Source organism: Xiphophorus couchianus, chromosome 15 (genome assembly GCF_001444195.1).
Source record: "Xiphophorus couchianus chromosome 15, X_couchianus-1.0, whole genome shotgun sequence".
In the NCBI taxonomy this organism is placed as follows: domain Eukaryota; kingdom Metazoa; phylum Chordata; class Actinopteri; order Cyprinodontiformes; family Poeciliidae; genus Xiphophorus; species Xiphophorus couchianus.
In genome coordinates this window covers 12,212,316-12,236,679 of record NC_040242.1, presented here as the reverse complement: position 1 = coordinate 12,236,679, position 24,364 = coordinate 12,212,316, and the positions used below count along the sequence as shown (strand labels likewise).

The window sequence follows — 24,364 nt, the reverse complement described above, 5'->3', positions numbered from 1 at the left end:
AATTTGAATGTTATTTTTCTTTTATACACTCATAGACAAACACAAAGTGGAGCATAATTCTGAAGAAGGAGGAAGAGGAATGGCTGCAGGGTTTTCAAAAGATAAATACTTGCCATGGGTTGTATTTAAGAGTAGGAAGAGGACTGAATAAAAGTGCTGGCAACAGTTTGCAGAATCATTTATGGAAAATATTTCAAAAACCCTGTGTCCTTTTTAATCCCTTTTTGCAATTATTCATTACTTTGTGTTTGGAAATCTCTCCCAAGGGGCAAATATATTTCATGACATTCTGTTTGTCCAGTTGCATGAAGTCAACCTGATATAAATTTTAAACGCTAAAGCATGATGATGGAAAAGAAAAAGAAACAAGAGGAAAACATTGGTTAACCATATGTTAACTTAATAAGGCATTGCCTTATTTCACTTTAATAAAGTCTTGTCTGTGTAAAATCATCCCTTCTGTCTGTTTTGCCAAAACTAGACAAAAACGAGTTTTTTAGGGGGGAAAGCATCAATTTAAAACTACTTATACCACTACTTGAAAACATAACCCAGTAAAAAAAAAACAAAAAAAAAACAGAGTCTGATAATATTCAAAGGTTATAACTGATGTGGCTTTCTCACTCAGTGGATCTTAATTGGCCTGGTGTGGTGCCAGGACACTATGTGAGAGTGAAGCTGCAGGCGAGTCGGTGCCAGCGGAACGGCCAGGCCGCAGGAGGAAGAAGTATTGTTCTTGGCACGGACCAAAGCGACCAAATCCAAACACCCAGATGGACTCCAGAAGGCTCCAGCAATAATACACGCACCGAAGAAGAATAGAGGTCAGCTCAGGATACACTCACACACACGCACACACACACGCCCACACACACACACACACACACACACAATAAAACCATTGTTGCTGGCTGTCAACTCCAAAGGCATTTCCCTGCTCGCAGAAGTTTTCTAACTCAACTAAGTGAGGATAATTCAAGGGAATTTGGTGAAAATTTTAGTGAGAACACATACAGATGTGATGCCTCAAATCAGATGGCGTGTATATTTTAAAGTGCAAAGTGATCCGAGTTTATAAAAGGATGCATGAATGTATTGAGCATTTAAATCACATAGGTGGCTTCCTCTTTGCAAGATGGACAAACATAGGTTGTGCTTTATTGGACATAATTTTAAAACATTGCCTATTATAATTTACTTGCAGTACAAATGTCTAGACAAATGTTGTCTGCAAATATACTCATATTTCCCATGTAACCACAAATTTTAAAAAAAAGGGTGAAAACTCAAAACAAATGTGCCACCCACTGAAAATCACACAGTTATCCACACTTCACCCTCTAATGTATCTTTCACAGTTGCAAGGAAAAGACACAATGACGACTCTGTCTCGGTCTTCAACATACATGAGCATAAAAGGCATTTACGTTGAGTACGTATGCCAGCACATCTCTCTCGCTCTCTTCTGCTCTGTCAGTGTTTCTCTCAGGAAAACAAAAAAGCCACAGCAGCCATAGCGACAGAGAGCAAAAGAAGACCTGGCCCGGGCCTGTCACCTTTTAGAGAGTCCTGATTGGTTGAGGCCCCGCTGTGTGAGCTTTGTTGCCGTGTGGACGTCGAGGCGGGCGGTTCTCTGAGCATTGACGTGGACGCAGAGCCGTCTCAGCAGTCCTGTCAGGTTGGATTTACACTCTGAGCTGAAGGCTGATTCTTACACTGTGTGACACATTCTGGGGCCAGAAAAAAAGGAAAGCTTTTTGTTATAGTTCGTGTTATATACCTCAGTTACGTTATATATTGTGTTTGATATTATTTTTTTGAAAGTTATCGCAATTTCAGAATGGAAGAAAAGTTGAGGGATCTGTATCTTGGATTCAAAAATGAACAATCCACTAATAACAAGCAGAGCTTTAAAGGAAAACGGTAATTCACCAAGGAGGAGTACTGAACTCCTCCTTGGTGAATTACAATATTCAAGGTCTTTCATCAGAGAGTTTTAAAAGAATGAGCTTTCCATTTACAATCAAAGCTTGAAGAGAAATTAAGTTTCAAAAATTACAGCATGCTTGAAGTAAATTTTCTTGACCACCCAAATCGCCTAAGATTCAATCTGACCTTTCACCCTATAGTAACTCTTGAAAGAAATATTTGTCTTTGCGGTGTCAGACCGGCTGAGTCAAGCATTTACCTTCCAGCTGAAGCTTTGATTAGAGAGTTGGGGGAAAACAAAACATGAGTCATTCACACTTATTATCTGATTTAAATCTAGATTTTCTTAAGTGCACTCAAATGACCAAGCTCCTGACAAATCCTTGTCAGAATTACAACAAACCTCCCTGTGAAGCCAGCTGAAAGTTGCTGACAGCCCAGATACCCCAGTATCCAGCACAGTGCCTTACAACGGTACTCATTCACTTTTAACCTTTCTGCACTTTCTCACATTAAAAACACAAACTGTAATGTATTCTATAGATATTTTATGTGATTGACCAACACAATTTGCAACACCTCGATATCATTTGGCTGTAGTTATTGCTACTGTCCTGCTAGGAGGCAAAACACTACCAAAAACTAAAGTTTTAAGTTCCTCTTGACAAGTTTTCTCTCAGGATTTCTCTGTATTAGGTCCAATTATTACCCCAGTTACTTTAACCAACTTCACTAGCACCTGCTTAAGACTTAATGCAAATGTAGGATACAAATGTAACTTTGTATCTAGGCCACAAAGTTACATTTTGGTCTCATGTGACCAGAGCACCTTATTCTCCATGTTTTAGATGTTGCTCTACATTGTGTGATGACTCCTCTCTTTGCCTGCTGAAATATTTGACCTTCTGTCTCTCAATTGAAGTCTGAGTGGTTTGGAGTTAGTTTCCATTTGGAAATATATGAGTCCAATGTTCCCTGTCAATTCTGCTCAATCAGCTGGTGAATGACAGTGAGTGGGAATGACTGAGTTCATTGTAAAGCGTCTTGGAGAGTCCGAATAAAGTGCTACATAAGTCTGATGTCATTTCATGTCATTTAAATTTGAACCTGTTTTTTTCCTGAAACCCCACACTCCCCCACATTGCTAGTAGTAAGCTGCAGATAAGACTTAAATCTTTTTAACAATGTAACCCTCCTGTTAATCTTTCAAAAGAAATGCAACCAGTTTTGATTTGAGCATAGTTTTAAAGATATGAGCGGTGAATCTTTGAGATACTGTGACCCTCTTGGCTGATTTAATGATGCATGAATGTTTTTACACATCCAAACTGTTAGTAAATGACACTGGTTTTCCAACTTGAAGTTACAGTGAACTCCACTAGGATGTGATGTCATCTCCAGACTTGAACTCCAAAGACAAACAGGACACAGCATTACTTACACCACATAAGCCATTTCTCAATGGGAGTGGCTTTAGCCGGTTCTTCCCCTGTCCACCAGATTCATTTCCAGTAACACATCCTGTGTATCCTGGACACTGCCTTCCTACAAAAGTTTGCAGTATGCCTACATAGGGTTGTAGTTTGGCAATGGCAGCAGAGGAAGTGAACAAAACCATTCGGTCCATGTTGTCCACGCTTCTAAATATTGAACTAATCAGATCATATGAATTGTTTTAATTATGACAGGACCATCCGTGACAATTCTATCAAACAAAATGAAGTATCCATCAAAGTCTCAACCTTGAGATTGTCGATTGTTGAGTGTTGCTGCAAACATCACAGCACCGGCCACAGCTATGTGGCTCACCCACGTTTCCATTTTCATGCCCAGAGTGAGTAACAAACCCCCAATGGAGACGCTCCAAACTGGGGTAGAACCAAACCAGACATTAACCAGTTAAAAACAACGGAGAGGCAGCTACATATCTAAGCACCTACGTAGGGCTGGGAATAATAACAATTAAATTTGATATATTGTCCTTTGTTCCACATGCAATATCCAAAATAAAAATCCTGACGCTATTCCAGTATAATTTATTTTATAACATATATTGTGGCCAAATCCAAACTATATTGTGATCCTCTTAAGCCATATCGATAGTGGAAGGAGAAAGATCAGCCTTGATACATTAAATATTATTTTTCCACGTCTGAGAAGTAAAAACCCAGGTTGCAAAAAAAATAAAAAATTATTACATTGTTGAGCCTTGTAGCAAGACGGTCCTGGGTTTGATTACTGGCTTGGAGTCTCTGTGTGGAGTTTGCTCTCCTTGTGCCTGTGTAAATTATTTCCTGGTACTCTGGCTTCCTGTCTAAAAACATGACTGTTTGGTGATTTCTCTAAATTGCCTTCAGGTGTTAGTGTGTGTATGTCTCTCTTATGTGTCTACATGTTGCTATGTGATGGACTGTCAATCTGTCCAGGGTGTTTGAAGGTTCCTGAATAATGACTGAGGAACATTATATGTTATACAAGGTCCAAAAAGAGGAGCCATATTCTCTGTCCATCCATTCATATTTTTCCTGACAATGTTCATGGGGATGTTGATGAAAATCCCAGTCATCGGTCCATCACTGCGTTCTCTTTGAACTCGGCTTTAGGTAGGAAACGGGCCACATGTGAATCTGCCTCTGGGGCCATTGTTAGTCATGCTGCTCTCATTTATTAGTGCCCTAAGCGCAGTGTTGATAGATGAGGTTAAAATGCAGTGAATAACTTGTGACAGTTGTTTCCTCTGTAGGAAGGAGACACACAATGAATGCTCTTGCTCTGTTGTTCTCAGACTGGGTCCAGATTGTGGCGATGACTTCCTATGAGTCCTCTGACTCACTTTCGTCAGTATCAGAGATTAACAGTGTGTTGATCTAATGGTGAGTGAAGACAAGAAAGGTCATGATGGAATTTTTTTTTTTTTTGCTCTTCTTTTAGATGGATGTCATGCATGTATAAGTCCAAAGATATTGAAGAAAGTCTTCTTGTTCATTGCAGGGTTTCATTAATCCACAGGACAGCATGAAAGGTAGCAGTTATAGCAATGAGGAAAGCATATAATTGCAATTGCAGAAGGGACTTTTTGTCATGTTGCTTTTAAACAATGAAGCAGCGAAGCATCACATGATAGATGCAAAGGTAATTGTGGGTAATGTGTGGAGTTGTTTCATACAGCTGCAGAGTGTGTGCTCCGTAATTAGCAGACAAAGCAGTGACCCTTGGTGGTTGTTGGGTTCCCCCTGAGAACAGCCTCAGGCGTTCCGACTGAACTTTCATCTCACTCCAGCAACACAGAACATACTGGCTTCACAGAAGCATATTCATACACCAGCCTCATCTGTGGAGAGAAATCAGATGGGAAAAGAGAAATTAATTTTTAAACATTTACTTTTTCACACCAGTAGTTCTTTGTTAGGTTTTATGGCCTCGGCTATCGGTGCTCTCTCTAAGTAAACTTCAAAATAGATCACAGCAATGTAAAATCATTTAAAAAGTTCCTTTTGAGTGCTGGTAAATTAATATAGGCGGTTGAGGCACAGAAGAACCAGAAGAACTAAACATTGTGAAGATGCTGGAATCCAAGGAAAGTGTAGGACTGAGGACAGAGTAACTTATTTAACAGGATACAAGCATGTCTGGACTAGATTACTGGATTGTTAACTGGCAATCTGGCAACAATTTAGACTCTCGCTTGTCTTCTTATACTAAAAAGGGTTAAGGCGCTGATGAGACGAGCAAGGGAGTGTGACAGTACTGCAGAGGCACAGCAGCTAACATGGGTTTGTGCACCAATCACCACTTTCTGGATTTTGAAAAACTTTTGACTTGCTGATAATGACCTTCTCAGATTCAGAGTTATTGGGGTTGTGAGTGGTGTAGAGGTAGAGCAGCCGCCTCATACACACAGGCTATTAGTCCTTGACACAGCCTCCAGGGTTCGATTCCCAACTCTGGGGCACCTGCAGAATGATTTCCCACCTTCTCCGTCAACTTATTTCCTGTCTGATTCGCTGAAAATAAAGATGACTTGCACCAGAAAAATCTTTAAAGTAAAGATTCAGGATTATCTTCAAGAGCTAAGACTTAAGAAGATATATAAACACCATTCAAATATATTTTTTAGTCTTCCTGCTGTGGACAGCCATTAATTATTTGCATTTGGAGAAATGGCAACATGTGAAAGCTGTGGGATAGAGAATTCACTGTGTAGTGAATTATAAAGATGATTTTATAAAATGGAGTCATATGCAGCAACATGCAGGGATAGCATTACTAAACAGCACTCTCTGTGTGTCTGGCCCTACATCTGATATGCAAACATTTTCTTTTTCAAATCAAGCAGACTCTGACAGCTTAAAAGGATGAAATAAAACTAATTTGCTGTTCTTCGTTCAGACTTCTGGTTATCTGTTTTCAGCATTGATCTCTCTTTCTGTCTTGCAGCCTGAATAACATGCAGATATGACTTGATATGTAGCAAATACATTCTTCTTTTTATTATCTTCTGTCTCTGTGCATTCTCTGAATTGATCTTGAACACTTCACTAATACTGTAGCCTTCTTGGGGTGGATTTACTACTAAAATTTACAGAGGGCTGCACAGTGGCGCAGTTGGTAGTACTGTTGCCTTTTAGCAAGAAGGTCCTGGGTTCAATTCCCAGCCTGTGGTCTTTCCGTATGGAGTTTGGATGTTTGGATGTTCTCTCTGAGCATGCGTGGGTTCTCTCCGAGTACTCTGGCTTCCTCCCACAGTCCAAAAACATGACTGTCAAGTAAATTGGTCTTTCTAAATTCTCCCCAGGTGTGAGTGTGTGTGCATGGTTGTTTGACCCGTCTGTCTCTGAGTTGCCCTGCGACAGACTGGTGACCTGTAGAGGGTGAACCCCACCTCTCGCCTGAAACATTCACTGGAGATAGGCACCAGCATTCCTCCCATCCCCAAAGTTTGGTAAATGTTTTCCACTTTTATTTTTGCTTGAGCTAACTTCCTGTTGCTACCATAAAGTAGTTACTGCTTCTTACTTTTACTCTATTACAAATGACCTAATATTTATAACTTTCAGGCCTTCTAGGGTTTGTTGTTCTGCTTGCTTTTGACTTCTCTATGCAAGTTTTAGATACCTTTAATCTTTTTCTTTACCAAATTTTGCTCTAAAACTGCTGAACAAAATGTATTATGTTTGCTAAACGACGTTTTACAAAAACGGTACTTTTAATTGACTCACCAGATAGATGTAGTCTCCAGTAAGGTGTTTTAATGGATGAATAAATGCTTACCGTAACCTTGGCCCCAAAATGATTAGGCTAGAATATCTTTAAAGACTATCAATTTTATTTTTTTACCTACTCACCACAGAAAATATAGGACTGTATTTTCTAAATATCTGGTCAAGTAATTAGGCACAGATTTACTCTGGGATTGCTCAGAAAAAGGTCGTGAAATAACTTATATTTAACGTTTTAGACTGAAGACATTCCAGGGACATGTCCCTCTGGGCGCTTCTAGAGCACAAGCATTGGACGAAGGATGAAAGACAGTATTACATACACATTCTGTCTGTAAGCCAAAAGGGTAGATAACAAAATACTGTGAACCAACAGAGTCCCTAGCATGTTTTTATGACTTTACTAAAACAAATAATATAAACTTCTTGAGAAATCCTGTTTGGATTACATCAACAGCTGTAATATTTCTACACGATTAATTACACAGGACATCACAGTGTCCATGTTGTGTTACATGACTGTACATTGTTTGAATCTAAAACGTGAGATCTGACCAATTAAAGAATGCGTACCACAAGGTCAATTTGAGATTCCACCTAAAATCAATTGGAAATGAAGTTGAATAAAAATATTATTGTTGATCTCTACACCATCAGACTCTGCTCTTCATTACTCACTGCTCATGTCCTCTCTGCAGCAGCTCAGCGTGAGTCTCCTGTCTGCTTCTTTGTCTGACGGCTTTATTCATGCGGCAACACCAACAGTGAATTTCACTCAAAGGTAATTAAGCCTGAAACCTAAATCCGCTCCCCCATTCACGGGAAACGAGATACAAAATTATACCTACAAGGTTGCTGGGTCCACAAGGGCAATGAGAGTGTTGAAAGACAAGAGACTGAAAACTTCACCTTCCAAAGTTTGATTTTGCATTTCAGGAGTCGTTCTTGTGTGATTACACTCAAGTGAGACTTGCATTCAGTGAAAAATCAAGGTTTTCCTTTGTAAACTTTTAGCAGAGAATTTAAATCATATTTTAAGCAGCCCAAACAGCACACAAAAACATACTTTCCTCATTGTGACTAGCAGAGAGTCGGAGGAGGAGGAGGTTCAGTGCGGTGCAGGTGTTGAGCGTTGTCAGTGAGGGTGCTGATGGATGACTTGAGAGCACAAGATCGCAGTTTACACCTGGAGGCCATGACCACATAATAAGTATTTGAAACCATCTGTTGTCTGGACGGCTTTCAACAACTACAGCTCTCAGATCAGCTCAGATGCACTTTACTTGCAACCGCACGTTTTAAAGATCTAAATCTGTTCAAATTTGGTTGACGATAAATGATGAAGTTGAGCATCACAGTGACATTAGTGTGTCAGAACCACATTGCATAACTTGCTCAGCTTTGAATTTTAAATGCACAGTTTTATTCATTTGTAAGAAATTGACATGGATTGCTTTTGTGATTACATGTTTCAGCTTTTAACCAACATATCACAGTTTTGAAGTGGATAACGTGAGTTTAAATTAAACATCATTACTCTGACTCAAACATAAAGAACAAAATACATAAAGAATGAAATAGCTGCAACAATCAAAAGCGCATAATTTTAATTGTACTTTATCACTTTAAACCAAGCGATACGTAATTTTCAACAAAATCCTTCCATGAAAACTTCTGTGATTTATCTTTGAAAATCAAATCAATTTGAATGCGCTGGAGTAGATGTGTGACAGAAATAACTGCAGAGTCAAGAAGCTTCCAGCCCATCACTTCTCTAAATAGATCTTTAGAGAACAGAAACTTTTAGAAAGTCTCCAAAATTAATGACGATTATTTTGTTCAGGAATTGAACGTCTTACAGTTCCTTAGGATTTTACACCTTAAGGAAATAAGGACAAATTAAGCCTTATTTCATATAGAAACATAGAGTTTTATATAGAGTATATATTTTATAGAGTGTATATTTGTATGTTTTAGGTCTTTAAACATTATTGTGTCAACTAGAAAACAATACATAAATGTATTTCTGAAGAAAAGAGAACACAGACATATGCCTCTCTGTGTTATTTTTTCTTCAGAAAACTGAAGTTATTATCTTTGGACCTAAAGAGGAACGATCTAGAGTCTCAGATCTTCTGATTCTGCTCTGCTCTGCATCCCCAGAACTCATTCCGGAACCGGAACGAGGAGAGGCAGCATTCAGCTTGATTGATTGATTGATCTTGTATAAAAGTGAGGCAGTGTGTGGTGGTGAAATTGTAACCTCAGATTGTATCTGGTATGTTGGTGTTATATTAGTTTAGGTACATTGGAGTAAACATGTTTATTGGTTTAGAGTTTCTTTTTGTTGTTGGAGGTAATAAGAATTAGTTACGTTTTATGAAGTTATCATCTGCATGTTTAGACATTTCTTGTGGTGTCCCTCAGGGGCATATCCTGGGGCCAAAATTTTTCATAAAATATATTAATGTATTCGTTGACAACTTTATAAATCGAGGTTCATGCTACCCCTTTACTAATACCAACCCAGATAAAAAAGTGTTACCATGTAAAAACTGCTAATAATGCCACATGCACAGTTGTGTTAACTATTTAGGTAAACTATTATGCATCACTGCAACTATCAGATGTGGTAAGCAGTCACTTAGTAATCGTCACAGCATGGCATAACTAAATAAAAAAGCTCACAAGCAGCAACTTGAGTTCAAAAACATTGTGATGAATTTTCTGCCCCCGACGGACTCGCACTGGAACAGTGAAATGGTCTTTGAAATTATTTCAAAAATGAATTTAATCTGAGCATTGGCAGAAAGCCAAGATCTTTTCATGAGGATGAAAAGGAGAATCAGTTTTTACGATGAAACACTGCGTGCATTTTAGACCAACACCAATCAATGTTTATCTACACTTTTATTTCTGTTTTACTCATTTAATGATTGAATACCACCTTTCAAGCACTGACTATAAATACTAACCTCCTTTTCTGCTTTTGCTAAAGAATTACCCCTACTATTAATGTTTTGATATTCAGCCACTTTACAACCTCTTAGAAGTTTATTATTCTGCCTGATCATATATTAGTGAGCACTAAATGAAATGCTCCTACGCCCACATGGTGACTTCTCCTGCAGCAGGAAATATTCATTTTGACAGATTGTGGGTGTAATGTTTCTCACTGCTAGTGACTAACTGACTACTACAGTAAGACAAAGTGCAGCTCATACTTTTGGTGTCTGAAAAGCTTTCCATTCACTCTGATAACAACGTGCTGCCGTTTCTATGTTAAGCAAAAGAATGTGAGATAGTAAATGCTTATTGTTGTAAAAAGTAACATTTTATTCTCTTCCGGATGCTATCTGAACATATAAAAAGGGATAACATGTCCGTTTTATGTAAAATGTTCTAGTAAAATAAGAAACAATTACCACTCCATTGTTCGATTAAAACCTAACACTTTTTATTTGTTATTTAAAATATATCAATAACATAAATGAAACAAAATTGTGTTTTGGAGCACATTGACAAAGTGGTGTCGCCGTCTAGGTGGAGAAGACAAAATTGGATTGCCTGGGCCGTGAGTCCTGTGACGTTTCTCCACCGGATTGTGTTCAGTCACCATGGTAACTGTGGTGGGTGGTTCTTCCCTAATCCTGTGACTGCATCAGGTCTTAACATAGACATCCATCACAGTTATGTTAGCACACAAGGTAGAACCACTACTTTGCGATTTTAAAAGAAAGGAGATTAGCTGCTAGTTCGCCAGTATGCCATCGCATTGAAGACGGTCAAAAGATTTGCTTTCATCTGCTGTATGACTCACATGTCAAGTCAGATATTTGTCTGACATGAACACATTAAAATACTGCAATTTAATATTCCCTTTTTGAAGTTGTGTTTCTTTTGGGAGCTTCTTTGAACAATGGAGCTTTTTTCATCAATTAGAACAAACTCATACTAGAAAATCTCACACAGATTCACTTGCTTTTATCTGAACATACACAAAATTATACCAGATGTTTGGTCAGTAGTGATGCAGGAGTTGTAGGTTGTTTAAAATTTGTCCCCTGCTCTGAACTGTCAAAGAGTTACAGGATGCCACTAAAACACAGATTTCTGTATTTGGAAATGTAATGTTTAACTTCACATTACCACCTAATGGCGGAGAAAGCTTCACCATTTCCTCAAGAAAGCTTCACCATTTCCTCGAGAAAGCTTCACCATTTCCTCGAGAAAGCTTCACCATTTCCTCGAGAAAGCTTCACCATTTCCTCGAGAAAGCTTCACCATTTCCTCGAGAAAGCTTCACCATTTCCTCGAGAAAGCTTCACCATTTCCTCAAGAAAGCTTCACCATTTCCTTGTGCTTGGCTTGGCTGCAGCTTTACTTTCAGTCTTCTCATTATGCTGTTTGCCAGAGGGCAAAAGCATTTTAAAAATAGGACATCCCCACCTTGATCCGTGTTCTTAGGAACCTGTTTTGATTGCTGTCTGCATTTAATCCACAAAATCCTCATATCCTTTTAACATGGGTGCCACTTCAGAGCCCTCTCTTAAAACCAGATCCTGTGAAGAGCCCAACCAAACACTGCCAGTCTGTGTGGGAGGTTGGTGTGTGAGAGAAAATAGAAAGTAACAAATACAAAGACAAAACATCCCGTTCTTAAACTTGATGCTGCTCTCTTAAAGGGAATTTAATAACACAACAGGATGGATCCTCGCAGCTCCACTCAAACAAGAGAACTCATAATACGATCAGAATGTGCAAACACTGTGTAGTTTGTATTGTTCTCCAATATCCACAGTCACATTCAAAAACTTGCCCTGACCTGCATTCCCACGCAGCACAAAAGGGGCACATGTGCAACCATTTGCAGCTGTGTGAATCTGGCTCATCATGTTGAAACTGAGCCTCCAGGTGATTAAACCAACTCTTAAAAGGTTTTCACTTGCCACACTAATCAGAAAAAGCTTCAGGAAGAGCGTTTGTGAATAAGAAGCAGGATTCACTCAAAATGTCTTGGAGCATTCATAGGTAATTTTTGCCTTCTGGTCACACACCTCACTGGAAGCAGGTTTTTGCTGCATCTTCATTGTGTCATGAAGTAAAAGTAATCAGACCCCTTGACATTTTTCACACTTTGTCACATTGCAAACAAAAACTACAATGTATTTACAAACAGCTTCAGATTTTTGGTGATAGGCAAACATAAAGTAGGAAATTATACATCTTCTTTTCATTCTTTGCTAATTAAAATCTGAAAAGTGTGCTGTGCATTTGTGAGGATTTTCTTGTAGATTGCACTGCAGGTCTCCAGCGTGGCTTTACCAGCTTTGTACATCTAGAAACTACAGTTTATGGTGATGGGTTTTTGTAAAATACCCTGATGTAAGTCAGATTGGATGGATAACCTTTGTGAAGATTTTTTCGGGATGCTAGTTTTAGGTCTGGGCCAGATGAACGTGTTTTTATTACAGAGGTGCAGCTTCTATTTTGACTCTGCCTGTATGTTCTGAGCGTCCTGTTTGAAGGTGAACCTCCACCCCAGTCTCAAGTTTGATTCAGTGTCTAGCATATTTTCATCCAGCACTGCTCTGTATTTAGCTGCATCTATCATCACATTAACTCAAACCTGCTACTCTGCTCTTGCTAATGGAAAGCCTCACCACAGTATGATGCTGCCACCAAGTTTCATGCCAGATATTGTGTTCTGTACAATGGTGAATGTTAGATTTCTGTCACGTACGGCATTTCCATATAGAGTAAAAGTTACATTCTAGTCTCGTCTGAGCAGAGCGCTTCTTCTTCATGCCTTTTCTATGTTCCCTGAATGGTGTAATTCTTTTCTTTCAACCATCGCTTTATTCCTCCCAGGTCCCCTTAAGGCCAGATTTGTGTAGTGCAACCCTGATTGTGGTTGTGTGTACTGACTCTGCAGCTCCTCTAGTTCCTATGCATGGGCCTCTTGGTTGTTTCTAGTATTGCTCTCTTTGGGTAGCCTGTCACGGTAAGCAGCCCAGCATGTCTCGGTAAGTTTGCAATTCCCCAGTTTTGGATGGTGGATTGAACATTAAGACGTTCAAAGTTTGGGACATGTTCTGTTTTGTACCCTAATTTTGCTTTAAATTTCCCCACAATTCTGTCCCCATCCTACTTGATGTGTCGCATGGTGTTCTTAGTCTTTACTGTTCACTAATGTACCTCATCAATGTCTACTGAGATTGTATTGCACTCAGGCAGATCACTACCTATTTGCAAAATTACAAAAAAAAAGGCCATATCCAAATTGAATAGGAAAACTTATTAATTTGTTAATTCTCTTCCATTATGACAAAATTACTACAAACTTTCAGAAGATGCCATCTTGTGCGTTATGCGTACCTTGAAAAACAGTATTGATGAGAATGATGAGTTATTTACTCCCACGTAGAAAAACATGGGCCGGTATTCTACAAAATGCATGCATGATACCTCGTTTAAGTATGGGTGAACTGCGTCAAAGCCCAGTGACAAGGCTTCCTTGGTAGAGCTATTCTAGGAATATATATGGTTTCAGATTCACAAGCAAACTCAGGTTTGCAAATATTTTTCACCCACAAACTGCTCTGTGCATGTACCCCTGTCTATTTTAGTTTCCATCAAACTGATAACATCACTGAGATTCTCACTGGTTGTGTGCAGGCACTTCACTGCAGCATGCCCATTCACATGAGTGTCACCTTCTTGGGGGAAGCCAGTAGAGGGTTTCTAGACCATGACAGAGTAGTTGTAGCGAATTGTTCTTTCTCCTTTTGCTGTTGTTGTTTTGTTTGTTTGTTTTTTAAGGATTTCCTCCACAACCTTCTAACTCTTCTTTTACCCTGTCCAGTGTTGATGCACAATCTCTTCACTGCGAAGAAAAAAAAAAAAAAGACTTATTCTGGTTTTCTGAGGGAAATTAGAGCAGAGCATAACATCTGGCTCTGGGACAGGATGAAGTTTTTTGTGGTGTCAAGACTATCGTCATCAACGTGCATGTGGTTGAAGAGTTTGCAGAAGTTGATCGGTTGATTCACGAGGCAACTCTCCTTGGTTTAAAGTGTTTCGGAGGAAAAGGAAATACAGTTACCGCTCAGTGATGTTTGTGTGAGAGGGTAGGGTGATGCCAGCCGCAGATTGGTCAACCTGTGGTAACAAGCTTTCAGAAGCTTCAAAGCAGCTACATTTGGAATTAAGGTAGATGTTCTCAGAAGTGTTTTTCACACAACTCCCTTATCTTTTGTTGTTTTAGTGGTCCATGAGCAAAACTTACTTGTGCAGTTTTTTTCTTTGGGTTGCACATAATATCCTGACAAACAAAGCATTTTGCTGATAAAAACGTAAAATCTAAGGAGCTGAGAGTCAACATAATGCCACTGGAAATTAAGCGATTAGTCACACCATTCTTCAACTGCAATGTATTGCAGCTACATCTGCACACAGCACATCGGGTGAACTTTACCTCGCAAAAATATTTATACCTCGTGAACATTTTGCCTCGTTACAGCCACAAATTTTAGTATTTCATTGAAATGTTATCTGACGCTTTGTGGAAATGTGGAATAACGTGATCAGGTAGCCTAAATGCAAAACAGTGCAAAATAGAAGACTAACACTGTACCACGGTGGTGGCAGTATGGTGCTGTGGGGATGTTTTTCTTCATCTCCTTTGATTTTTTGTGTGTGGTGCATAACTAGACATGTGTCTGTGCTATAAATAGCCTGCCTTGGTTTGCATTGCACTCAAGAGGGGCATTGGCAAGGAACCTGATCGGAAAGTGGATGGAACTAAATATTGGGTAAGTCTGGAAGAAAACTTGTTAGAGGTAAGGAAACTTGAGACTGGAGCGGAGGTTCACCTTGATGTAAAACAGCAACCCGAAACATACAGTTAGTGCTCCACTGAAATGGTTTGAAAATCAAATCCTAGACTTAAATCCAACTGAGAATCCTTACACTAATGTTCAGAGATACTCTCCATCCAATCTGCCTGAGCTTGAGCATGTTTTGTAATAATAGACTAAAGTGTCAACTCCTAGATATACAAAGCAGACATAGAAATTCCCTGGAACTGCAGCAAAATTTGGTAAATTAATTTAAAGCACTTTTTTTTCCAGATCTTTATTCGGAAAAAAGATATTACTTTCCATTAACTCTGCTATTATGCACTAGCTAGTGTTCCTCTGTTGCATAGAATCAAAGTAAAACACATTATGTTTGTGTTCGTAAAGAGAAGATGTGGAAATGCTTAAGGAGCACGATTGCGTTTGTATACATTAGAGAAACCAGCTCATTAAAACACTGAAGAAAACACATTAGACCCAACCTTGTGTAACACAGCGCAGGGGATGTTTCAACAGCGCTGATGGATGTTGTTTTGGAGCTATTGTTCCACAGGTCGGTGCAGAGGTCTAGCTTCTCTTGTGATCCTGTTAAGTTGTGAAAAAGAACAGCAATGAGATAGATCACCTTTGTGCCCCGAGCTGGATTTGTTTCAGGCATTCTCTGAGGGCTTCATACGAGACCATTCAAGGCTCGGTGTCGCTGAAAGGCTGCCTACTTTACGCCTTAACCTTGAACATGAGTGCAGAACTACAGGGGGAGGGGTGTGCTTGACCACTGAGGTGAGCATTGAGCCACATGATGTGTGAATTATTACTTAATACAACCATATTTTGATGCTGTGGTTGCAATATCTGAAAACTGGGTAATAAAGAAAAACATGACACCACACAAAGTCCATACATTGAGCTGTGCACGCAGACAATATTCGTTCAGCGTTGATGTAAACACTGCAAAAAGAGACTAAGCAGACAACCACCGCAGAGAACGTGTTAGACATTCGTCTAGACTGTAGGCAGGATCCTTCCCGTCATTGTTAGTTGGCATTGAGGGGTTGCAAAACAGGAAATAATTGCTGCGTAAAACACACACACGCAGCATTGAAAATTAGAAAGTAAAACATGCGTAGAAAAGAAAGGTATGCTGACACAAAATAAATAAATGAGATTATAATAAACGACCTGCAGTAATTAGTTTAAACAACGCTTGTTTCACCACAGGAAGGTGTGATTATTATTCTTATCAGAGCTGAGCACATTGTTCAAGTTGTCTTATTTTATTGACAAAGACCTTCTGTGTCGTCGTTGTAGACGATCTAACTACTGTAAATAGCAATTTTCTGCATTCAGAAATAAAATGTGGTCCTGAGCAGTCTCTTGCGCCATCTAGTGGTTTCTCGGATGATTTTCTTCTCTCTTTTTTGTTTCAGTGTTTGCTTTTTACTCTTGCCATAACAAATCAGTTTTATGCTGACTTGTTTGTTTTTTTGTGTGTGTTTGTTTGTTTTTTGATTAAGTTTTACTGTATTTGAAATAATATTTGGTTTTCATTTGTTTATTTAACGTATTTTTATTCAGTTCCAGCAGCTGTAAGTTTTTATAACCATTCAACTCACAACAATCTGCTGTAACGTGAACATTCTTGCTGGCGCGGTTTTCGTAGTTCTTGTTTAATAAAATGTAACTTGTAAATGTGTCCTTCCTGCAAAGTCATATTTTTAACATTTCTTACCTTTGCGTGCTTATACTACCGCTTACTTTCTTGCTGCTGTGACAATAAAATCTATATATTCTCATTGGGGCAGTGAAAGACATTTCTAAAAATAATAATAATAAAATAAAATAATACCTATCTTTTCTTAAGTTCAAAGCATTAAAATTCAGCAAAACTGGGGATCCATTAAACTCGTGTCTTCTTGGTTCCGGTTGGTGATCACGTGATTCGACGTCACAGCTGTCCCTGGCTGTTTCGTGTTGGAGGTGTCATTAAAACAGTTCCCTCTTTTTGAAATATTGTTTGCTTGAATAAACAAACAGGCATGGAGATCGGGACTGAAATAAGCAAGAAAATAAGAGTGAGTAGCTGTGGATACTGCGTTTGAACAGTCCGCCATGTTTATAGAAATAAAAAACCTAGCCGCTGCTAGCTCTTTAGCTTGTTAGCTTCAGCGTGCTAGAAATCATTTCTTTTGCCGCAGTGTTGGTTGTGTGGCCCTCTGTTTGAAATTCAGTTTAGTATTTTTGAATTGTTAATTTTTTGCTTTGCTTTTTTGTAAATCTCGGACTATTTTTCCAAAGTTCTACGATTTGAAAATGGTGTCAGGGTAGCTAATATGCTAATCATACTTTACGTTGCTAACGCTAGTTGATCTGTGGGTTTGTTTTCTTTCAGGCTGCTATAAAAAGCAAGCTCCAGGAGCTCGGTGCTTATATCGGTAAGCTCATAAAACAAGCAAAATGCGTGGGACACACGCTGTTGAAATGTGGAACATTTCTTTTATGTTTCTTTTTCCCCTGCAGATGAAGAGCTTCCTGACTATATTATGGTGATGGTGGCAAACAAGAAAACCTCCCAGCAGATGACTGAAGATCTCTCCCTGTTCCTGGGAAACAACACAATTAAGTTTACCACTTGGTATGATCACAATGAAGTTCTTGCTTTCAGAGTTCACTCTGTGTTTCTTTTTATCATAACATTAAATTACCTTCTCTAGGCTCCATGGTGTCCTGGAGAAACTACGATCGGTCGCCGGAGGTGAGAAACCTCTGCTGAAAAGTAGTTGTTTTTTCTGTACTTTGATAACCATGATCTGATGTTTTATTGCTTGTCTGATTCTTTGTTTTTTTGATTGTTTTTTTTTTTTTTTTAGAGCCACCATCTCTAAGGCATCTGCAGTCTGACTCTGTTACCGTGTATGGGAAGCCATCTATTGATGAAAATGGCAGAGCAGAAGACTTGAAGTTGCTGGCAGTGTCCAGCTCCTGGAGCGATAGGATGGAAGTTCCTGTGTCTAGTTCTGCTTACAACAGCAGGTACCTGGAATGCTGTGGTATACGCAGTTTGTCTACAAATAGTTTTTTCTAAGTAATATAATACTGATTCTTGTTTGTTATCAGGAAAGGGCTGCTGGGGAAAGGTTTCTCACGACATACCTCGACTATTAAGCCTCACACCGAGCCGCTCCCCTCGGAAGCCGTTATCGATATCAAACCTGAGATGGACGACGATCTAATTGCGGAGGAACCTGTAGAAGTGGGTAACGGTCGCACCCGCAGTGCCGGTCGACCGACGGTTGAGATCTACAGACCTGGTCAGAGCAAGTTTACTTCTATGAGCTCTTTGGAGATGTGTCGGCCCCCCGAGGGATCCTCAAGTATGAGGCAGCAGGACGGCAGAAGCAGCAAAGCATCCAGAACTGGGCTGAGCAAGGTACAGAGAGGTGTTTTCTATTACGATGCTTTTCAAAAGAGGTTTAAATTCTTTATGTTTTGCTTCAAATGTCTTAGGATTTCTTGCTCATTTTTTGATTTCTTCAGATTATTGAAATATTTTAATAGATTTTAGCTTTTAAGTTTCTTATTTTTTTGCTAATGTTTGACCCATTTTTTGTACTTGACCATATTTATTCTCTCTTAAGTAAGTTTACACTGACTGATAAATAACCCAAGAATGACAAATGCCAAAGGATGAGCTTGCGATGTCTTGCATAACAGACAACTTTATAAATTTCCTTCATACTTGGTCCTTGCTTTTTGTAAAAACGTTTTATTTACCGTTAATCTAACATTAATGTGGTTCTTGAAGGGCTATTTGCTAAGAAGTTTGACTCCTAAGAAAGATGTTTGTGTTCACATCAAGGTCTCTCTGGATTCTTTAACCTCTTCTAAAGGATATGACTTTCAGATATCGTTGATCTTCTCTAGTCGCTGTTGTTGGCCTACAACATTGTTTGAACTTGACATGCTTTTCTTCAAATATTTCAGAAACAAACTGCTCTGTATGCAGATATATTTTATTATTATATCAGCCTGTTTGTGCTATAGTGGAGATGTTTTTTTTTGTCTCCAATAATGATTTGAGATGTTTTCAAGAACTGAGTTTTGTTCTATGTTAAGTTGGTCAGGAAAACTTCCATAATGTCTTAACAATATGTGACTTAAATCACACATTTCTTTAATATTTGTGTATTAAGATGTAACTATGCAGTCTTCAATGAACTCTTGCTCTTTCTGACACAGCCATAATGTGGAAAAGTTAGCTTTAATTGCAAGTTAACATTAGCATATCTACTTTCCATTAGGATGCGACATGCTAAAAAGCTTCTAACATAATCTTGGAAAATACAAAATTTGATTTCACTATTTTCTGGATAAGTACCAAAGTATAGTATAAGAGTTTAGAAATATGGTCATCTCCAGACTTGATTTTCTTCCAATTAAATATCTGAAATTCCCAAAATAGTTGGAATCAACGCCTTCATTTACCACAAGTCTTGTGTTGAACATTTTAGACAAAATAGTCTCTTTTTTTTTTTTAACTACTGAACCTGTTGATCAGGGGTCTGCGATTGTAGTCCTTAAGGGCCACTGTTCCAATTAATCATTGCTGGACCAAATATGAAGGATTAAACTAGATATAAATTTCCAAATTTGTGTTTTTTTCTTCTATTGCGATACGTTACAATTATGTTGCACGTCATTTTAAACTGTCTCGATAAAAACCCCAGAAAAATATTGGGACAACCTCATGCTGTTGTATCATTTGTGCCTAATTGTACTTTTCTTAGACCCAACTAAGAAAAGTTGGGTGTGACAACAATAAATGACCCGATTCTCACATTTAAGTTCTTCATTTTTATATTTATCGTAAAATAACTGTAAACAAATCAAGGATGAAACCTTCATTTCTTTCTTTTGTTTTGCCTGTGGTGTTCAGCTGCTGGGTGGATGTGTCTGACCAGCATCTAGTTGTGTCCTTAATAATGCCGACGTTCCTCATTTGTACAGCAAGAAGAGATGACCCGAAAAAGAAAAGCTCCCGTCGCAAGTTCTGTTGTTCGAGTGAACCGAGCCGATGATGAGGACAGCGATGATGCAGAAGACGACGACGACGACACGAGTTTCGGCGGCCGCAGCCTCTCCAGTAGAGTCTCCCTTCCCTCCAAACCAGAACGAAAGTCAGTCTTGCTATCTCTTAATGTCATTTAAAATTTTTATCTCTTTATTTTAGGAAGAAAAAAACACAACTAAGCATTGTGTTTTGTTAAATCTTCTAAAAATGTCCCAGCATTTGTGTGTGTGTGTGAAGCTTCAATTATCTGCATTCTTTACTGGACTGTAACTCTTTTTTTTTTCGGTGGGTGTTTAACTGTTTCAGACCGACCCTCCCACCAGCCAAGCAAGCCAACAGGAATCTGATACTGAAGGCCATCTCTGAGGCTCAGGACTCGATCACCAAAACTACGTCCTATCCCCCGAGTATGTTCCCGTCAGCCACGCATTGAAAAAGGAAACACACTGTGCCAGCATTCCATTAACATTAGCTTTACAAACTAGTAACTAATTATTTGCAACATTGTTTAGAAAGTTAGGGGTGGTTGCAGTCTAAATATTTCTTACTTCAAAGCAACAATTTCAAATCTAATTTTTGCTCTCCTACCCGAACCTCCCCCTGCAGTTCCGCAGAGACAGACTGTTCCTGTGGCGCCTCGTACGCGCTTGGCCAGCAGCAAAGAAATGACCGCAGCCCTCCAACTGATGCAAAACCTGCACAGCCTGGCGCCGAGGGCGGAGGCATACGCTGCTGCCGACCAGCCCGCCTCCAGAACAACAAGTATGCAGAAACCTAACCTAACAGCTGCTCATCTGTGTCATTAAGTAATTTATTTATGTTGCTTCATTCTTCTAACTCCAGCAAGATCATTAGCTTCACGTCTTCAGCTGGACGGCAGCGGTGCAAGACAGCAGAGTGAATATGGTAGGTGTTTGATTTGTTTAAGCTGGTAGAGAAGACTAACATTCAACTCTTTTGTCTGCCGCTTTCAGACCAAACATATGTAATGCATTGAGTGTATTTTTTAGTCATGCTGATAAAAAATATTTTATTAAAACGCTTGGTCTGGATTAAAATACACTAACTTACAAAGAATTAGCTATTGTAAAATCATGATTTTAGCAAACGTCTAAGAAATAAAACATGCTTCAAAATGCAACATTTCTAAAAAGTTTTATTTTGTTTTAAATAAAGTGGGAACTACAGATAAAATGTAAACCCACCCCCGAAGTTTATTTTCATGTTTGCTTTTGAACCAGGTGCCGAAGCCCCTGCTGGCCGTGAGCCGAAGACCTCCGATACGCGCTCCTTCATAATGAGTCGGCCGGTCATAGAGGAAGCATCTGCCCAAAGTCAGCAACAAGTCCAGCCCCCGGCTTTGCCCCGCACCGTCCAAGCCAGGTATGCACAGGGCACAAACTCATGAGATGAAAAAAGTTCAAGAATTGTGAATATTTTTACAAGGCATTAAATGTTTCTGGTTAACGTATATATTTTTGACTCCGCTTACTTTTTGTGGTCACACTTAAAGAGAGGGAGTTGACACCTCGAGTCCAAAGTTCATCGTGACATTAGACGGAGTACCGAGCCCGCTGGGCAACCTTACGGATGGAGACATGGAGCTGGATGATATGAGACCGCTCTCAAAGGTTACAGAGGCAGCCGGCCACGTCTACAGAGAGTCTAAAGTCAGCGTCCTGGACAGGTTGCAGGGAGTGGTCACATCATCAGAAGGTGTGGGGTCTCTGCAGTTATTTTATTTATTGCTCTCGTGGGTAAAACCTGATTGACACATGTTACACTTTCTTTACTCCATTCATTTACAGATGGGAGGATGGACGCGGACATGGCAGACGAAGATGACGTTCCGATGAAGAAGCAGAAGGTTTTGGAGCGCTGCAAGTTCTGGCCCGTCTGCAAAAGTGGCGATGAGTGTATGTACCATCACCCGACAGCACAGTGCAAGTGAGTGGCTTTAATAGAAAAAGGTCAAATTACAAAGGCATTGAAGGTACATTGAGGGCTGATTGAATGTTGTGTTTTGGGGTTTTTTTCAGGACTTTTCCAAATTGCAAGTTTGGGGATAAATGCCTGTTTGTGCATCCTAACTGTAAATATGACGCTCGCTGCTCAAAGCCAGACTGTCCCTTCACTCACGTCAGCCGCAGAGGCACTGTTGCTCCTCCACTCCGACCAGGTACGCTTTCATTACCCTTATAGTTAAACAAATAAGCCTATAACTTAGAGTTAAGACATTTTTTAATTTGAACATGTAATAGTCAGTGAGATTCCAATAAGATCTGATCTTCAAGTTAAACTCAGATTTGAACGTTGTAATTAAAATACAACATTCAAATTCAGGTTGCATTTTAACGCTACTTGATAAAAAAGTTATTCCAGGAAACCAAGCCAGCTGCATCCAGTAATCCTGCATCATGAGCAACTGAATGATAGTAGAGCAGAGGAACTTTTCTCTAGAACCGCCACCAGAACCGGCTGTGGTGGAGATGACAGAAGATCTGGTCCAGGCATACTTTTAATGGGAAAGAGTATGAATGGTTCAATTGGAATCGCTTCAACTGGGCACTAAATTCTTGAGAGTGTTAACCTTTAAGATTTATAAATAATCTTAAAGGTTAACCAAATCTGATTTCTGATAATGAAAAGAATAAAAGCCACAGCTGTAGGTGCATAAGTATAAAAACATGTGCCTTTTTTTGTCCTAATAACTTACTGTTACTTATTGTTTGTAACTTGTTTTTACAGTCGTGCAGCAAAGTTCAAGTGGGACTGTGTGTCGCTTCTTCCCAGAATGCAAGAAGGTGGATTGTCCATTTTATCATCCAAAGGTAGCAGCGCAGCATAGAGACCATTAACCGCATTGTCAACTTTTTTGCGTTCAAACTGAGCAGCTCTAACTTGTTTCTGTTCCACTGCAGCCCTGTCGTTTTGCGACTCAGTGCAAACGAGCGGGATGTACTTTCTACCATCCAACTACAGCTGTGCCTCCGAGACACGCCCTGAAGTGGACAAAAGACAGAGCAGGTGACCCATAGAGGAACGTCTCAAAATATTTTCTCGCATAAACTAGAACGTTTCTAGACTTTGAGAAACTGATTCTCCTCAACCAAACTAATGAGATTAATCTCATATTGCACATATCTCTTGTTTTCACCTAAAACAGTTATGCCTATCTTGATGAGTTTAAGTAACGTTGCCATGTCTATAATTATTATGGAGTTGATTTTATGCAAATTTGCTGCATGCACTAAAAATAAATGTTCTTTTCCAGCTAATTAAGCCCAGAGAGTCTGATGGTCAACTATCAAGCTGTGGAAGATGATGTTCTTCTTCTTGTGTTTCTGGAACATCATTAGTAAATGTAACCGTTGATTATGTTCTTTTATTGTATTGTTTTGACTGATTTTTATGAAATGTTTTGTAAGATGAAAAGCGAGTTTCTGAACATGTGGCTCCAGATATTAAAGACTCAACAATGTTTCTTATTTATTTCATGTTGTCATTTCTTGTTTGTTTTTTTTAACACGCAGCTGTATAGGCTCAATATTAACCTCTTTATGAATCAAGTGAGGAAAGAGACTTCCTTTTAGATTTTGATCTCTTCCTGAGAACAAGATCATTTCCATCAGCTTCTGACATGATATTAAAGTTTATAATAGTGCAGGGTTGTTATTTCCTCTTCTGCTGAAACACATATGACTTGGTTTAAATACTAAAAACTCCTCAGCACATATTCTGTGAAATTATAGCTTTACTAATCTATAAAAACACAAAATAACTGCTATTCAGAACCAAATTTATTTTTCTGCATGTAGATGTCAGAATAAATAGAATGATTATTGCACTGACAAAACTAACATTCTTTGATTACTGTCTTATTTTTTTTTTGAGACTGTAAATTGTAGTGTTTGAAAATAGTATTTTTGGATCATGTGCTGTGGGGAAAACAGTGTAGAGTCGTTCCAAAAGGATTCTAATACTTTAGAGGAAAATGCTTCATGAAGCAAATTTGAAAACATGTCAGCAAGAACACTCTCTAATCATCTTTTAGCAGCTTCTAAAACCATAGCTGAAGGACTAACACTGACATAATTAAAGGTATAAATGGACCAATACTTAAAGGATGCCAATTAATTTAAAAGAATAACTTGTTTTATAATTTAACTGACCATCAGATCACAACTTAAAATATGATTTAAACATAAGATAAATTATACATACTTTTTTCCATTATAGATAAATATTGTAAATTTAATGTAAAAACAGTTTTACTAAAACAGTTTTTA

At 38.9% G+C, this 24,364-nt stretch overlaps 1 protein-coding gene and 1 long non-coding RNA gene across 2 annotated transcripts; one reads left to right on the top strand and one right to left on the bottom strand.

Moving 5' to 3' along the window:
• Positions 1-1,125: 1,125 nt before the first annotated feature.
• LOC114158926 (uncharacterized) lies at positions 1,126-16,930 on the bottom strand. The gene is made up of 3 exons (XR_003598501.1): positions 16,854-16,930; positions 15,490-15,592; positions 1,126-5,260 (listed from the first exon to the last, which is right to left on the bottom strand). It is a non-coding gene; the product is annotated as an uncharacterized LOC114158926 (long non-coding RNA).
• Positions 16,913-23,567, top strand: zc3h14 (zinc finger CCCH-type containing 14). Its single transcript, XM_028040848.1, has 17 exons — positions 16,913-17,079; positions 17,397-17,439; positions 17,525-17,639; positions 17,719-17,759; positions 17,875-18,037; positions 18,122-18,434; positions 20,012-20,181; positions 20,382-20,482; positions 20,682-20,837; positions 20,919-20,981; positions 21,317-21,458; positions 21,589-21,791; positions 21,884-22,022; positions 22,115-22,254; positions 22,824-22,906; positions 22,997-23,102; positions 23,350-23,567. The coding sequence occupies exons 1-17, from the start codon at positions 17,044-17,046 to the stop codon at positions 23,355-23,357; spliced, it is 2,022 nt and encodes a 673-aa protein (XP_027896649.1). The 5' UTR covers positions 16,913-17,043; the 3' UTR covers positions 23,358-23,567.
• The last annotated feature ends 797 nt before the right edge of the window (positions 23,568-24,364 follow it).

Bases quoted from the DNA above. Each gene is read 5' to 3' on its own strand.
- zc3h14 (XM_028040848.1), top strand. From the start codon at position 17,044: ATGGAGATCGGGACTGAAATAAGCAAGAAAATAAGA. The intron at 20,182-20,381 runs GTCAGTCTTGCT...TAACTGTTTCAG, and splicing joins CCCTCCAAACCAGAACGAAA to ACCGACCCTCCCACCAGCCA. The intron at 22,907-22,996 runs GTAGCAGCGCAG...GTTCCACTGCAG, and splicing joins GTCCATTTTATCATCCAAAG to CCCTGTCGTTTTGCGACTCA.